The sequence below is a fragment of the Monodon monoceros genome, unplaced genomic scaffold (assembly GCF_005190385.1).
Source record: "Monodon monoceros isolate NGI ecotype Baffin Bay Population unplaced genomic scaffold, NGI_Narwhal_1 Super_Scaffold_13, whole genome shotgun sequence".
Lineage (NCBI taxonomy): Eukaryota > Metazoa > Chordata > Mammalia > Artiodactyla > Monodontidae > Monodon > Monodon monoceros.
In genome coordinates, this window is record NW_021703769.1 from 64,471,192 (window position 1) to 64,489,066 (window position 17,875).

The 17,875-nt window shown below is 40.2% G+C and overlaps 1 protein-coding gene across 2 annotated transcripts in view; it reads left to right on the forward strand.

Annotated features, from left to right (window-relative positions):
- Window positions 1-17,433, forward strand: part of REXO5 (RNA exonuclease 5) — a 41,594-nt gene extending 24,161 nt beyond the window's left edge. For both annotated transcript variants that reach the window (XM_029219680.1, XM_029219681.1), the window contains exons 14-20: window positions 7,909-8,013; window positions 8,505-8,642; window positions 11,817-11,909; window positions 12,542-12,758; window positions 12,992-13,176; window positions 14,107-14,225; window positions 17,119-17,433. In XM_029219680.1, coding sequence (XP_029075513.1) covers window positions 7,909-8,013; window positions 8,505-8,642; window positions 11,817-11,909; window positions 12,542-12,758; window positions 12,992-13,176; window positions 14,107-14,225; window positions 17,119-17,191 — 930 coding nt within the window. In that variant the 3' untranslated portion in view covers window positions 17,192-17,433. The remainder of the gene's footprint in view (window positions 1-7,908; window positions 8,014-8,504; window positions 8,643-11,816; window positions 11,910-12,541; window positions 12,759-12,991; window positions 13,177-14,106; window positions 14,226-17,118) is intronic.
- The last annotated feature ends 442 nt before the right edge of the window (window positions 17,434-17,875 follow it).

Consider the following 17,875-nt stretch of genomic DNA (forward strand, 5'->3'; position numbering starts at 1 on the left):
TTCTTTCAGCTTATTGAATTTGTATGTTCATTTCTTTCCTCAGATATGGAGGGTTTTCAGCCGTTATTTCTCCAAATAAGCTCTCTGCTCCTTTCTGTTTTCTTCTGGGACTCCTATAATTTGTAAATTGGTCCTAATGATGGTGTCCCAAAGGCTCTTAGACTCTGTTTCCTTTTCTTCTTTTTTTTTTTTTTTTGCTTTAACTTAATGACTTCAAAGATCTGTTTTCAAGTTTGCCTGATCAAGTCAGATGTTGAACCCCTTTAGTGAATTTTCCAACTCACTTAATGTATTTTTCAGCTGCAGAATTTGTTTGGTTCTTTTTTCTTTTTTTTTTTGAATTTTATTTTATTTTTTTATACAGCAGGTTCTTATATAAGTTACCTATTTCATACATATTACTGTATATATGTCAATCCCCAGCTCCTCCAATTCATCCCACCACCACATCCCCACCACCTGCTTTTCCCCCTTGGTGTCCATACGTTTGTTCTCTACACCTGTGCCTCTATTTCTGCCTTGCAAACTGCTTCATCTGTACCATTTTTCTAGATTCCACATACATGCGTTAATATATGATACTTGTTTTTCTCTTTCAGACTTACTTCACTCTGTATGACAGTCCCTAGGTCCATCTGCGTCTCTACAAATGACCCAATTTCGTTCCTTTTTATGGCTGAGTAACATTCCATTGTATATATGTACCACATCTTCTTTATCCATTTGTCTGTCGATGGGCATTTAGGTTGCTTCCATGACCTGGCTATTGTAAAGAGTGCTGCAATGAACACTGGGTTGCATGTGTCTTTTTGAACTACGGTTTTCTCTGGGTATATGCCCAGTAGTGGGATTGCTGGGTCATATGGCAATTCTATTCATAGTTATTTAAGGAACCTCCATACTGTTCTCGATAGTGGCTATATCAATTTATATTCCCACCAACAGTGCAAGAGGGTTCCCTTTTCTCCACACCCTCTCCAGCATTTGTTGTTTGTAGATTTTCTGATGATGCCCATTCTAACCAGTGTGAGGTGATAACCTCATTGTAGTTTTGATTTGCATTTCTCTAATAATTAGTGATGTTGAACATCTTTTCATGTGCCTCTTGGCCATCTGTATATCTTCTTTGGAGAAGTGTCTATTTAGTTTTTCTGCCCATTTTTTGATTGAATTATTTGTTTTTTAGTATTGAGCTGCATGAGCTATTTATATATTTTGGAGATTAGTCCTTTGTCCATTGATTCGTTTGCAAATATTTTCTCCCATTCTGAGGGCTGTCTTTTCATCCTGTTTCTAGTTTCCTTTGCTGTGCAAAAGCTTTTAAGTCTCATTAGGTCCCATTTGTTTATTTTTGTTTTTATTTCCATTACTCTAGGAGGTGGATCAAAAAAGATCTTGCTGTGATTTATGTCAAAGACTGTTCTACCTATGTTTTCCTCTAAGAGTTTTATAGTGTCTGGTCTTACATTTAGGTCTCTAATTCATTTTGAGTTTATTTTTGTGTATGGTGTTAGGGAGTTTTCTAATTTATTCTTTTACATGTAGCTGTCCAGATTTCCCAGCACCACTTATTGAAGAGACTGTCTTTTCTCCATTGTATATCCTTGCCTCCTTTGCCATAGGTTAGTTCGCCATAGGTGCATGGGTTTATCTCTGGGCTTTCTATCCTGTTCCATTGACCTGTATGTCTGTTTTTGTGCCACTACCATATTGTCTTGATGACTGTAGCTTTGTAGTATAGTCTGAAGTCACAGAGTCTGATTCCTCCAGCTCCGTTTTTTTCCCTCAAGACTACTTTGGCTATTTGGGATCTTTTGTGTCTCTGTACAAATTTTAAGATGTTTTGCTCTAGTTCCATAAAAAATGCCATTGGTAATTTGATAGGGATTGCATTGAATCTGTAGATTGCTTTGGGTAGTATAGTCATTTTCACAATATTGATTCTTCCAGTGCAAGAACATGGTATATCTCTCCATCTGTAATTTCTTTCATCAGTGTCTTATAGTTTTCTGCATACAGATCTTTTGTCTCCCTAGGTAGATTTATCCCAAGATATTTTATTCTTTTTGTTGCAGTGGTGAATGGGATTGTTTCCTTAATTTCTCTTTCTGATTTTTCGTTGTTAGTGTATAGGAATGCAAGAGATTTCTGTGCATTAATTTTGTATCCTGCAACTTTACTAAATTCATTGATTAGCTCTAGAAGTTTTCTGGTGGCATCTTTAGGATTATCTATGTAGAGTGTCATGTCATCTGGAAACAGTGACAGTTTTACTTCTTCTTTTCCAATTTGTATTCCTTTTATTTCTTTTTCTCCTCTGATTGCCGTGGCTAGGACTTCCAAAACTATGTTGAATAATAGTGGCGAGAGTGCACATCCTTATCTTGTTTCTGATCTTAGAGGAAATGCTTTCAGTTTTTCACCATTGAGAAAGATGTTTGCTGTGGGTTTGTTGTATGTGACCTTTATTATGTTGAGGTAGGTTCCCTTTGTGCCCACTTTCTGAAGAGTTTTTATCATAAATGGTGTTCAATTTTGTCAAAAGCTTTTTCTGCATCTATTGAGATGATCATATGGTTTTCATTCTTCAATATGTTAATATGTTGTATCACATTGACTGAGTTGCATATATTGAAGAATCCTTGCATCCCTGGGATAAATCCCACTTGATCATGGTGTATGATCCTTTTAATGTGTTGTTGCATTCAGTTTGTTAGTATTTTGTTAAGGATTTTTGCATCTATATTCATCAGTGATATTGGTCTGTAATTTTCTTTTTTTGTGGTATATTTGTCTGGTTTTGGTATCAGGGTGATGGTTGGCCTTGTAGAATGAGTTTGGGAGTGTTCCTTCCTCTGCAATTCTTTGGAAGAGTTTGAGAAGGATAGGTCTTCTCTAAATATTTGATAGAATTCACCTGTGAAGCCATCTGGTCCTGGACTTTCGTTTGTTGGAAGATTTTTAATCACAGTTTCAGTTTCATTACTTGTGATTGGTCTGTTCATTTTTTCTTTCTTCCTGGTTCAGTCTTGGAAGGTTACACGTTTCTAAGAATTTGTCCATTTCTTCCAGGTTGTCCATTTTATTGGCATAGAGTTGCTTGTAGTTGTCTCTTACGATGCTTTGTATGTCTGGGGTGTCCGTTGTAACTTCTCTTTTTTCCTTACTAATGTTATTGATTTGAGTCCTCTCCCTCTTTTTCTTGATGAGTCTGGCTAAAGGTTTATCAATTTTGTTTATCTTCTCAAAGAACCAGCTTTTAGTTTTATTGATCGTTGCTATTGTTTTCTTTGTTTCTCTTTCATTTATTTCTGCTCTGATCTTTACAATTTCTTTCCCTCTACTACCTTTAGGTTTTGTTTGTTCTTTCTCTAGTTCATTTAGGTGTAAGGTTAGATTGTTTATTTGAGATCTTTCTTGTTTCTTGAGGTAGGCTTGTATTGCTATAAACTTACCTCTTAGAACTGCTTTTGCTGCATTCCATAGGTTTTGGATCGTCGTGTTTTTGTTGTCATTTGTTTCTAGGTATTTTTTTGATTTCCTCTAATTTCTTCAGTGATCTCTTGGTTATTTAGTAAGGCATTGTTTAGCCTCCACATGTTTGCATTTTTTACGTTTTTTTCCCTGTAATTTATTTCTTAATCTCATAGCGTTGTGGTCGGAAAAGATGCTTGATGTGATTTCAATTTTCTTAAATTTACCAAGGCTTGATTTGTGACCCAAAATGTGATCTATCCTGGAGAATGTTCCATGTGCACTTGAGAATAAAGTGTAATCTCCTGTTTTCGGATGGAATGTCCCATAAATATCAATTAAATCTATCTGGTCTATTGTGTCATTTAAAGATTGTGTTTCCTTATTAATCTTTTGTCTGGATGATCTGTCCATTGGTGTAAGTGAGGTGTTAAAGTCCCCCACTGTTATTGTGTTACTGTTCATTTCCTCTTTTATAGCTGTTAGCATTTGCCTTATGTATTGAGTTGCTCCTATGTTGGGTGCATATATGTTTATAACTGTTATATCTTCTTCTTGGATTGATCGCTTGATTATTACGTAGTGTCTTTTCTTGTCTCTTATAACATTCTTTATTTTAAAGCCTATTTTGTCTGATACGAATATTGCTACTCCAGCTTTCTTTTGATTTCCATTTGCATGGAATATCTTTTTCCATCCCTTCACTTTCAGTCTGTATGTGTCCCTAGGTCTGACGTGGGTCTCTTTAGACAGCATATACATGGGTCTTGTTTTTGTATCCATTCAGTGAGCCTGTGTCCTTTGGTTGGAGCATTTAATCCATTCACATGTAAGGTAATTATTGATATGTTCCTGTTACCATTTTCTGAATTATTTTGGGTTTGTTTTTGTATGTCCTTTTCTTCTGTGTTTCCCACTTAGAGAAGTTCCTTTAGCATTTGTTGTAGCGCTGGTTTGGTGGTGCTGAATTCTTTTAGCTTTTGCTTGTCTGTAAAGCTTTTGATTTCTCCGTCAATCTGAATGAGATCCTTGCTGAGTAGAGCAATCTTGGTTGTAGGTTCTTCCCTTTCATCACTTTAAATATATTATGCCATTCCCTTCTGGCTTGTAGAGTTTCTGCTAAGGAATCTGCTGTTAACCTTATGGGGATTCCTTTGTATGTTATTTGTTGGTTTTCCTTTGTTACTTTTAATAATTTTTCTTTGTCTTTAATTTTTGTCAATTTGATTACTATGTGTCTCGGCGTGTTTCTCCTTGGGTTTATCCTGCCTGGGACTCTCTGCACTTCCTGGACTTGGCTGGCTATTTCATTTCCCATGTTTGGGAAGTTTTCAACTATAATCTCTCCAAATATTTTCTTGGGTCCTTTCCCTCTCTCTTTTCCTTCTGGGTCCCCTAGAATGCTAATGTTGGTGCGTTCAATGTTGTCCCAGAGGTCTCTTAGGCTGTCGTCATTTCTTTTCATTCTTTTTTCCTTTATTCTGTTCTGCGGCAGTGAATTCCACCTTTCTGTCTTCCAGGTCACTTATCCGTTCTTCTGCCTCATTTGTTCTGCTATTGATTCCTTCTAGTGTATTTTTCATTTCAATTATTGTATTGTTCATCTCTGTTTGTTCTTTAATTCTTCTAGGTGTTTGTCCTTTAATTCTTCTAGGTCTTTGTTAAACATTTCTTGCATCTACTCGATTCGCCTCCATTCTTTTTCCAAGGTTCTGAATCATCTTCACTATCATTATTCTGAATTCTTTTTTTGGAAGGTTGCCTATCTCTACTTCATTTAGTTGTCTTTCTGGGGTTTTATCTTGTTCCTTCATCTCGTAAAAAGTCCTCTGCCTTTTCATTTTGTCTATCTTTCTGTGAGTGTGGTTTACATTCCACAGGCTGCAGGATTGCAGATCTTCTTGCTTCTGCTGTCTGCCCCCTGGTAGATGAGGCTATCTGAGAGGCTTGTGCAAGCTTCCTGACAGGAGGGACTGGTGGTGGGTAGAGCTGGCTGTTGCTCTGGTGGGCAGAGCTCAGTAAAACTTTACTCCTCTTGTCTGCTGATGGGTGGGGCTGAGTTCCCTCCCTGTTGGTTGTTTGGCCTGAGGCAACGTAGCACTGGAACCTACAGACTCTTTGGTGGGGCTCATGACTGACTCTTGGGAGGGCTAATGCCAACGAGTACTTCCCTGAACTTCTGCTGCCAGTGTCCTTGTCCCTGGGGTGAGCCACAGTCGCCCCCCCGCCTCTGCAGGAGACCCTTGAACACTAGCATGTAGGTCTGTTTCAGTCTCCTATGGGGTCACTGCTCCTTTCCCTGGGTCCTGATGCACATACTACTTTGTGTGTGCCCTCCAAGAGTGGAGTCTCTGTTTCCCCCAGTCCTGTCGAAATCCTGCAGTCAAATCCCACCAGCCTTCAAAGTCTAATTCTGTGGGAATTCCTTCTCCTGTTTCCAGACCCCCAGGTTAGGAAGCATGACATGGGGCTCAGAACCTTCACTCCCATGGGTGGGCTTCTGTGGTATAATTGTTCCCCATTTTGTGAGTCACCCACCCAGCGGTTATCGGACTTGATTTTATTGTGATTGGGCCACTCCTACCATCTCATTGTGGCTTCTCCTTTGTCTTTGGATGTGGGTTATCTTTTTTGGTGAGTTCCAGTGTCTTCCTATCAATGATTGTAAAGCAGTTAGTTGTGATTCTGGTGCTCTTGCAAGAGGGATGAGCGCATGTCCTTCTACTCCACCATCTTCTCAGGAAATTTTTAGAAGACATCCATTTTACAACATATAATAGTAGCTGTTTCTCGCCTCCCCACCGCCACTCCACGAGGAGGGGGCAGGCAGGCAAATTGGTGGCACCGCACACTGGCAGCCCGTGGCCCTGCTGGCCCGGGCTCGGCCGGCCGCTCCACCCCACCGCCATTGCCTCTGCCACTGCAGTGTGTGTCTGGTTCTGTTTTATAGTTGCTGTCTCTTTAGTGAAATACTCATTTTGTTCATGCATAATTTTCCTGATTTCATTAGTTGTCTGTCTATCTTTGTTCTCTTTTAGTTCTTTTTTTTTTTTTGTCAACTACCTCTCCAATTGTTAGTGCCTGGCATGGTGGAAGGGAAGACTTTCACTAATCAGCTCAGCCTGAGGTTTCAGGACCTCTCAAACATACTTTGAGGATGTGTCTTCTCTGAGCTTGTGCAGGTGCTTTTAGTTGTCTCATATTCCCTGAGCGCCTGTCCCTGTTTCTCCTCAGAGCTTGCAATCTGTTGCTCCTCCTGACATCTGCTTTTGTAACTGCAGCTCTAATGTGCTGTGGTGATTGCATATGTTTTCAGTGGCTTCCAAACAAGGCTGCCAGTCCTATCAGTGCTCTGAGTCAGGTGAGACAGAAACTAGTCCCTCAGGCAGTGCCCAGCCTAGCCATGACATTGGCTGCATGGTCCACTCTTGTTTTTGTCCAGAGGGAAGATCTCCAGTGTGGGAAACTTCCTCTGTGTTGAGCCCTGCTGGGTCAGATAGGGGAAGGGATGGATGAGTACACAAAACTACATATTTTCCTTTCCCTTTTGCTGGAATCCCTTCTGGTTGTTGTTGTTGTTTCTGGGTGCTGTTACTTCTCAACTGGTCTCTAGAGTTGTTGCAAAGGTATTCTGGTCTATATAGTGTTAACTAGGTGTCTATGGAAAGCTGAGGGCTTAAAGCTGCCTTGTACTCTATCTTGCTGATGTCATGCTCTCTTTTTCTTTTTTTAAAGTGTTGGGGTTTTTTTGAGAAAGATGTGCTGGGAAAAATAAGTTTATAATGCTCTTGGGAGGGACTGGTATTTGTTTTATTTTTTTTCCCCCCGCAGGATCCTTAATTTCCCTCCTGATTTCTTTATTTCCTTCTTTTCCGTCACTGCAGTGTCTCCAGCAGGGTATTGCCTCTTCTCTATATATCTGATTCTTCTCCAGAAGCACTGCTTCTCTGAGGCTTTCAAGTCTCTTCCTTGTAGTTAAGTGCTTGAACTATCAAAGTTGTACCTGTGTTCATTATTTTGGCATTTTGTTGTACTTTCTTTCTGGGGCTGATTTTGTTTGTTTCATCCAAGTCTTCCATGCCCCTTGATTTTTTTTTTTTTCCCGCAGAGTCTCTTGCTTCTCTTCGCCCTCTCTTTATTCACAGGCTTGCAGAATTTAACTTGTTTCTTTACTTAGAGGTAATTTGAAGATTGTAGTAGCCTGCTTCTTAGTAATGCTGAAGATCTGGGTCATATGTGATTCTATTTATTCTCTTTCCTGATTATATGGTTTTTCTACAAGGCTGTGTGGTGTCACCATTTTCTTCTGGACCTTGAAGTCAGCCTCATATTGCTTTTTAGTATGGGTAAAAAGACAACCATTGTTTATATTAATGTGGCTCACCTCCATGAGGTGGTGATCCTGCTTCATCCAGGCTGTGCTGTTTTCTGCAGGTTCTTGAGCAGGCTAGAGTGGAAGTCCCCCTGTTTACCTTCAGCATCGTGCAGTTCTCTCTTGAACCCTTTCCACCCAACCTCAGTGAGGAGATGAGCAAAAGAGTAAGTGAATGGGTTCTGCTAGATGATTTATTTGACCTATTATAATCTCTCCCCATTAAGGAAAGTAATACATACTTCATTAAGTTTACTGTATACTTCTCTAAATTTTTTCTATATGTATCAATATATTTTCATTTTTATAAAAATGGGAATCAGACTATATATACTGTTTTGCAACTTTATTTATTCCTTTAACAGTATATCTTACACATCTGTTCATAATACTATATAATCTTATTTCCCTTGTGCTGCATAGTTTTCCATTGTATGATATACCTATTTTCAGCATTTGCATTTTATAAATTTTTGCTATTCCAAATAATGATGCAATGAAATCCCTGTATACAAATCCTTGTACATTTGGCAAGTGTTTGTGTTAAGAAATTCCTTGAAAGGAATTATCCCATGTTTTGACTCATGATTTCTTTAGATTTGACTTAATTCTCTTTCCACATCCACCTCCTTACTATATTCTGTTGTTTTTCTTATAGATGAAGATCAAGTGGATGGAGATGTCAACTGTCTATGCTGGGCCATTTAGCAAAAATTGTAACCTTAGAGCTCTGAATAGGCTGTTTGAGAGTTTTGGTCCAGTCCTGTCAGTGACTCTTACTCTTGAATCCCATCAGGTAATGAGACAAGAAAACTTAGATTTTGACCTTCTAATCTAGTGTGGGAAATTCAGATGCCTTCTAGGGTCCTTCAAGTATTAGTGATTTGAGCTTGATTGTCACCGACTGGAATGTGAGACATGCTCTGTCTCATGGGAACAGTGTTGACCCATAAGAATGTGTGCCCCATATTGCCAGATCTTCTGATTTTTTTGTTTTGAGAATCAAGAAATCTGCCAATTTTCATATTGTTGGCTCCAATTTTCTTAAATATTATGTAAGCCAGACAAAAAATATGTCTAGTGGTTTAATGTAGTTTATGGGCTTCATGCTTGTGACTTCAGCTTTAAATGATAAAATGCCCTTTCAGAAACAGCAGTAGCTTCCATGTGCTGGGAAGTCTGTAGGGCTTAAATCCAAAGTAGGCTCATAGCTGGGTTAAGATACTAGAGGAGTAGGGCTTTTTTTTGTTGTTGCTGTTAGCTCTCCAATCTCTTGGAGTAAGTTTTGTTTATTAGTTTGTTATTTACATAAAAACCCTATAAAGAGTTTAATTATTTTTAAGAAATAATACTTGTATATGGTTTTAAAAATTCATACTTTTTAAAAGGATGTATAGATACATCCTTTTGTATAGATAGAGTAAGCCTCTATCTTCATGGTCATAGCAGGAAGTCAGATAAAGACTAAAGTTACTATATGAAGCAATAACAACATTATAAGCACTATGAGATGGGAAGCCATGAAAAGAATTGAAAACAAAAACTTAGAATATATGTAGAATGATATACAATAACTGGTAACAATGAAGGGAGAGAGGAACTAGGTGACTGGGAACAGGGGTTAGGGGAAGACTTTTCACTGTAAATTTTTTTGTACCTTTAGAATTTTGATATAGGCAACTATTAATCTGGTGCATTAAACTATTATGTGTAATAGCTAATAATACAACTAATAACTATTAGGTTTAGTAACTATTAAAGTGAAGCAAAAATTAAAGCCTCTAAAGCGATCTAACTGCAGAATCCTAGATGTTTAAAATGTGCTTTCCCCAAATCTTTTATTGTCTTTCCTACACCTAAAAACAGAAATAAAAAGATCATCCCTGGGAACATAGACTGAGGGATGGGAAAGGGTATTCAAGGGACTGTCACTCCTTCCTGTAAGTCGTCTTGTCTTTTTTTTTTTCTTTCTTTTTGTAAAGTATACATAAAATTTGCCTTTTAAACCATTTTTATGTATAGTTCAGTGTTATTAAGTACATTCTCTCTAGAACTTTTTCATCATCCCATACTGAAACTCTGTACCCTTTAAACAGTAACTCCCCAGTCCCCTTTCTCCCAGGCCTATTAACTACTATTGTGTTTCCTGTCTTATAAATTTGACTACTCTATGTATATCATATAAGTGGAATCCTACAATATTTGTCCTTTTGTGTCTGGCTTATTTCACTTAGCATAATGTCTTCAGGGTTCACCCATGATGTAGTATGTATCAGAATTTCATTTCTTTTCAAGGCTGAATTATATTCCATTGTATGATTATACCACATTTTGTTTATCCATTCGTCCATCGATGAACATTTGTATTGTTTCCACGTTTTAGCCATTCTGAATAATGCTACTATGAAATGAACATGGATGTACAAGTATTTGTTTGAGTCCCTGTTTTCAGTTCTTTGGGGTGATATACACAGATGTGGAATTTCTGGGTTAAATGATAATTCATTTCATTTTTTGAGGAACTGCCATACTGTTTTCTATAGCAGCTGCACGATTTTACATTCCCACCCGCAATGCCAAGGGTTCCAACTTCTCCATATTCCAGCTGACACTTGGGGTTTTTTTTTTTGGTCTTTTTTGTTGTTTGTTTGTTTTTGGCTGCGCCCCATGTGGGATCTTAGTTCCCCGACCAGGGAATGAACCCGTGCCCCGTGCATTGGAAGCTAGGGGGTCCTAACCACTGGACTGCCAGGAATTCCCCTGACACTTGGTTTTTTTTTGTTTGTTTTTGGTTTGGGGGGGAGGGTTGTTTAGATAGTAGCCATCCTAATGGATGTGAAGTATCAATAGTATCTCATGGTTTTGACTTGCAGCTCCCTAATGATTAGTGATGTTGAGCATTTCTTTGTATGCTTATTGGCCATTGGTATATCTTCTTTGGAGAAATGTCTATGCAAGTCCTTTACCTATTTTTTAATTGGGTTGATTTTTTTGTGTTGAGTTTTAGGAGTTCTCTATATATTTTAGATATGAATCCTTCAGTAGATATGTGATTTGCAAATATTTTCTCCCATTTGTTCTGCTGCCTTTTGACATTGTTGATGGTTGTTCTTTGATATACTTTTTAATTTTGATAAAGTTTAACTTCTCATGTTTTTTTTGTTGCCTGTGCCTTTGGTGTCATATTCAGGAAATCATTGCCAAATCCAATAAAATGAAACTTTTCTATGGGAGCACTTTAATCTCCATGATGATGCTGTGGCTCAGACCATCACATAGATTTAGATACTCTGGTGTTAATCAAGTGCAAAATAAGTCAATTTGAAGATGCAAATCCAGTGGAAGAACTTAACCTCCCCAAGCTTGTAGGAAAGCTGCTTGTCTAAAATTAAGCTAATAAGGCAAATGGGAATCTCTACCTGTGACTTGCAGCGGTAACTTTAGTGATTTATAATAAATGGTATGGGGGCTTCTCTGGTGGTGCAGTGGTTGAGAGTCTGCCTACCGATGCAGGGGACACGGGTTCATGCCCTGGTCCGGGAAGATCCCACATGCCGTGGAGTGGCTGGGCCCGTGAGCCATGGCCGCTGAGCCTGCGTGTCCAGAGCCTGTGCTCCGCAACGGGAGAGGCCACAACAGTGAGAGGCCCGCGTACTGCAAAATAATAATAATAATAAATGGTATGAACAGCAAGTTGGGTAGTAAAGAATTTGTTAGTGCTTTCCCCATACCACCTAGGGAGAGAAGGCTTCAATTTTAAGTGACAAGATTATTTTCTGAAAACCAAGCCCTGAACCATGATGATTCCACTTAAAATTGATGGTCTGTGATCACTGTCTAGCCCAGCACAGCAAGAACATCCATTCTGGTGGCTCTGGCCACTGTAGTTTAGGTGGGCCCCGTTCCTAGCCCCGTCTCTGGCAGTTTGAGCCTGGAAAGCAAAAGTAAGGAAATCTTGATTTTTCTGCAGCCATATCTCTGTATACAATACGAAGTCCTGGAAGGTGCCCAGCTGGCCATAGAGTCTTTGGATGGCAGCCTGGTCGAAGGTACCTGCATCAAGGTAGTGTTTCCAGAGAAAGCATAAAGTAGTACACTTCACTCAATCCTGTATTTTCAGTACTTGTATTTACTCAAGCCTGTATTTACAGCACCCTAAGACATAACAGCTTAGACAAGCACCCTCGAGAGGCTTAAGACACAAGACTTTCTGTAATGGAAAGCCTTCAGCCAAGGCCGGCATTCTTATAGTGGTGACCTAAAACATGATAGCTTTTCATTTTTGTCAAAATCAGCCTGGGCTACATCTTCCATGTACTCTTTATCACTACTTAGACCCCAAATGGTTTTTCAGGGTGGTTTTTTTGTGGTTGCCCTTTAGCTTTCAGGGGAATCAAATGGTATTTTGATGTTTCTTATGAAATTAAACAGAATTTCATTGGTATAGAAGGCAGAGAACTGATTGCAGTTGGTGGGGGAGAGAAGGAAAGGGAAGAGAGTATTATTTACACAAAAATATTTACATTTTGTATTTATTTATCTATTAAGTTTCTACCATAGTCCTTTGGGGCAGTTATCATTAGGTTCCTTGTATAGATAAGGAAGCTGCAGAATTAAGCTACTTGCTAGTATGTAACAGGCCTGGGGTTTGAAGTGGTGACTTTTCTACCATTAATGCCATCTTTCCTTGGTTAGGTGCAGAGGCCTGTGACAGAGCTCACCCTTGATTGTGACATCCTTGTGAATGAGCTGGAACAAGATTCTGAGAACCGAGGTACTATATACCTGTCTGGAGTGAGTGAAACCTTCAAGGAACACCTGTTGCAACAGTCCAGCCTCTTCCTGGGCCTGGAAGCTCTGATCTTGCCTAAAGATCTTAAAAATGGAAAGCAGAAAAACTACTGTTTCTTGAGTAAGTCTATGCCATTGAATATAGCCTTGGGAAAGGAGATTAGACATGGTGGTAACATGAGGTCAGAGAAAGGAAATGTTCAACAAGTAATCCCTTCTGGGCTGGACCAGGTCAACATCTCCTGATTTTGTCCTTCTCCCTTGGCTCTGGATGGGCTCCAGCTTGGATGGTGATCAGGTTTTTTGGTTTTGGTTTTGGTCCTTAATAACAGAAGGGGGTATTCTTGTTTTCAGGATTCAGAACTTTTGGCAGTGCCCATAGGGCCCTTGGCATTCTCACAGGCAAGAACTGGAAGCTGAAAGGCAGGCATGCCCTAACCCCCAGGCACCTCCATTCATGGCTCAGGGGCTTACCTCCTGAATCAAGGCCCCCAGGGCTTCGTGTCATACCTCCTCCCTCGGAGCAGGAGGCCGTGCAGGTGAGTGATTAAATGTATCCTGGGGTTAGGGGGGAGAGGTAGCTAGCTACCTTGGTTTGCTGGTTCTGGTGGTTGGCCTTCTGATGTTTATGGAAATTAGACAGGATAGTCCTGCTCAAGTGACACTTAAGCCTTCAATCTTTTTTTTCCTGCCCTGCCACTAGTCTTACTTCACTCTCCAGTGTCTTCCAGCCCTGGACACACCTTTCTTTCTCCAAGATCTCTCATACTTTTGCCCCCTCCAAACTTGCTAAAATCAGGTTTTCCAGGTGTCTCTCCAAGGGACTTTGAGAGGTTAATACAGGAAGTTGGAGAGCTGGACAAGTCTTTAGTGATCTACGATTTCCTGAAGTGTAGTACATACATACACAATATGATTTTTGGTGGTCATAGATGGACCTCTTTTTTTCACTTTTATTGTTATGAACTTGTTTTTCTAACATTCATTAAAGTATGCAACCACCACATTGAACGTGTGATTTCATGGATAGTATTACTTAGACGAAGCTAAGGAAGAAATTGACTCACTTTAAAGAAAACCATTAGGGAATATGCAACAGAAGGGTGAAGATAGAAGGTGAATGGTTTAAGTTTGGGAAGCCCTGCTGTGGTCTAATGTCCCACACTTAGCAGATGAGGAAGAGACACCAGAGCTGGTGAGTGACTTTGCCCAGGTCACAGAGATACTTAATGTCAGAGGCCAGGCTAGAGCTCTCCTTAGTGATTTGGTTTCCCTAACTCAGGACCCTGAACTGACTTGGAGGTCTGGGGATGCTGGAGTGGACAAGGAACCCTGCAGTATAGACTCTGGCTTCAGACTGAGGATTTGTACAGAGCCTTTCCTGGGAGCCTGAGGAGGGATGTTGCAGTCCCTCCAAAGGTCAGCGGTGGGTACTCTGACTGAGTGTCAACACCTGGCTTTGATTCTAGATGCTGAACTTGGACCACCCAAAGATAGCAGCCTGGCGCTGGGGCAGGAAGATAGGAAAGCTCTACCACAGCCTGTGCTCAGGCACCCTCTGCCTCATCCTGCTGCCAGGAACGGAGAGGTAAGGACTGAAGGGTTGCCCCTTCATGATTCTGACCTCTGGACTCTCTGGACTTAAGCTTTTCTTGGAGAAAAGCCTTTTGTTGACGTCCAGGCACATAAACGAAAACTGAAATGAATCATCTCTTAACTCTCACAGTTCTAAGAGAGAGGTATTGTATCCCCATGTTACTCGTATTTGCTTTTATAACTACACTTAGTGGTCCCTCAAGGAGACAGCTCATCCCAGTTTAAAGGCAGAGGTCTTAGGTTCTGCAGCCTCTCTGGAACAAGAGGCACTTGAGTAAAAATGGTCAAGAAGTTCTAGGGCAAGGCCCAGGCTTAGATGTGACTATAACCTACCTTTCCCACATATCAGGAGTGTGTTCCTGCCTTCCCTGCCCTTGCCCCCTTTACCATTTATGTTAACTTTTAAGAGATAGGGCCTGTTTTGCTGTTTCTAAGACTGAGGAATACTGGAGCAGGACTCTGGGTCCAGTCCCAGCTGTATCACCTATCTCTGCTGACAAGTAGTGGCCAAGCCACTTTCCCACTGTGGATCTCAATTTCCCTTTGGTAAAATGAGGGATTTGGAGTAAATCAGTCATTTTCAAATGCTTGAAACTATAAAACCCTTTTTTTAAAAGAAAAATTGATGTTAAATCTTTACTAAGGCATAAAGATGAGCAATTCTGAAATGGATGGGTAGGTATATGAATGAATGTGTATGCTGGGGGAGGAGAGAAAGAGGGAAAGAGGGCTTTTTTTGAAAAAAGCACAGTTTGAAAATCACTGGATTGTATTATTTCTAAAGTCCCTTAAAATTCTGACATTCTAGGATTCTTTCACAGGCCCAAGGTCCCAGGTGGCAAAACATGAATGCCTCAGGCCTTGAAGCCTGGATCAGAAGTTAACTTCCTGTCATAAAATTCTTGTAACATGTATTAGGGCCACTAGTGAAACAGGCTACCTGCTGGGCAGCTTGAGAGAATTACTGTCTCTGAGAAACAGAAATAAGTACTAGGTTTTACAGCAAAAAAGAAATCTTAGACTGATATACTTCAAACAGGCTTATGGGTAGACTTAACAGCAAGAGGTTTAAAAGCGACCAAAAATTGCCAAAGAAAGAAAAAAGAAAGCTTTTGTTTAAGAGCTTGGACCCTGAGGGGCAAACTTGCTTGGATAAAACTTCTCAGAGCCAGTGTATGGAGGTAGGGGTAAAATAGGGGTTTCCGTGTACCAAGTGGAATACTTAGCTTGTAGTTCCCCATCGTGTGGGTAGACTAAGCCAAGAGAGGGCCAAAGCTTTCTTCTCCCAGAAGTAGCTGGGGTGTTCTCAGGGGATGAGGGCTTAGAGGAGGGTGCATTGGGTCAGGGAGCAAAAAAGGCTTAGGTTCTGACCGAGGCAGAGGTCCTAAGGCATGTTTGACAAGTCAGGAGAAAACTCTGGAAATAGCAAATCCTGTAGTAACAAAACCTGCTGTTACTCCTTCGTTTTAAAAGTTGCACTCTGATTTCCATAGCCATAATGATCAAACCCAGCAGCACGAGCATGTATTTCCCCAGACTATAAGCTTGCTGTGTGACTGACTTCTCTGGGCCTCATCTGTGCAGCTGTCTCCATGACGCCAGCAGATAACACTTGGGAAAGGGTAAAAGTGGCTCAGGAAGAAGGAGTAGCAAGGAGAGTAGAAGGTTTCCTCGTGCTGGGAGCCTGACTCAGCTCTCAATCCTTATACTTCTGGTGACTGCTAAAATTAATACTGAAAATATTAATAATTGCTATAATTCATCAAACCCTTAATGTGTCAAGTACTGCTAAGTGCTTTTATATGCAGTTTTGGTTAAGGTTGTTGAATCTCCATTTAACAAGATGAGAAAAAGGCTCAGATTAAGCAACTTGCCTACGGTCACCCAGCTAGTAAGTGCACAATTAATATTTGAATTCTGATGGCCTCTAGGTCCAGAGCCACTCTCCAGCACTTAGAGCTCCAGTCCTCCATAGCCAAAAGGCCTGTGGCTTGTTAGCTTAAGTTCAGACATCAGGTGGAGACAGAGTCTGTGTTTGTCTTTGCTCATTTCTGCCTCCTTTGCCTTGGAGAGCACCTCAGCGCTCTAATCCAATTCCAAGAATATTCACTACATGGTGGCAGGGAACTAATATGTACCAGATGACTCCTAAATTCTAAGCACTGTGCTAGGTGTTTTACAACATACATTATTAAAAGTTAACGTCTTGTAAAGTTTTTCAAACAGTGCCTGGCACATGATAGGTGCTACAAAAGTGTTTTAAATAAAGCAAACAAAATTCTAATAGCAGCTTAAAAGGATTCTGATGACAGACTGCCATTATTACCTAGTTTTGTCATTTAATGGTTGTATGACTTGAGCAAGTTATATCATGCCTATAAGCCTGTTTTTTTATTTGAAAAGTGGACATAACAATTGTATCTATATCAGTATCTATATAAGGTACACTAGCTGTTTGGAGGATTAAATGAGAACACATACAGAGTCCCAACTGCTTGACATGCAGTAAGTGCTCCATATATGTTAACATGTTAGCCATTATTGTCTGTAGTCCTCACAAAAGCCCTGTGAGATAGTAATTTTAATATTTCTTTATAGTTGAAGAAACTGAGTCTTAGTTCGAGATCATTCACCCTTAGTTGAGATGTGCCTCACATCTGTTAAGTGGCAGAGCTATGATTTGATTCTAGGCATCTGGGACTAGTCAATATTCTTTCCATTGGACCATTTTCAGCAGGCAGCTTTCCATAAGCTGTCTACCTGCCTGCCCCCTGCCCCATGGCACATACACATATCAAAAAAAACACCTTTTTCCTCTACCTAAGTCTATAACCATTCATTCAACCCTGTCGACAAAAACTATCTTTATTCCTCATCTGTTGCAGCACTCATGGATCGCTCTCTGGCCTAGGACTGATGGGAATAAAAGATGAAGAGGAAAGCAACATCCTAAACTAGTGTTTATGAGTCTGCCCACCATTTTCCATGTGCCACATTTCTTAATCCCTCGTGGGCAATGGCAGAGAATTTGGTCAGGCTGCAGGCACTCCAGAGGCTGCCAGACCTCTATATAGTAGACAGTTTGTGGAAACATTGTACCAGCTTAAGGAGTCTAGTCCATTTATATGACATGTACAAATTTTCAATAAATGCCTGAAATTCAGACATTCCTCATCTTAAGACAAGGTGAGGGGAGGAAACCAGTTTGTACTTTCTTTGTGTCAGTGGGTTTATACACAGGTATTACAGCAGGTGCTTATTTCATGTAGCGCTCCTATTAAATGGTATACTGTATATAGGTAAGTAAACCAGGAGGAGTGACTTCTCTGTGGAGAAAACCCAGGTATTACGTAGTTTGTCAAAGTGGTAACATCTGTGAAGCAAATTTCTGTAAGGCAAACTGTTTTCTATTAATGGCTTTTATAATATTGAAGGAAAAAGATAGGCAGACTGCGAATCTGGCAGGTCCACCAGAGCAAAGTTGAAGACTGACTCTTTTAGCTTTTAACCAATCCAGGAAGCCCCCTTTCAATTTTCAGGGATGCTTCCTTCCTTTCGGAGTGAGACTGCAGTGTTACCCTTTACCAACAGGTGCCTCCATCACACCAGAGCTCCCCCTTAGAAGCTCTAATTTCAGTAAAA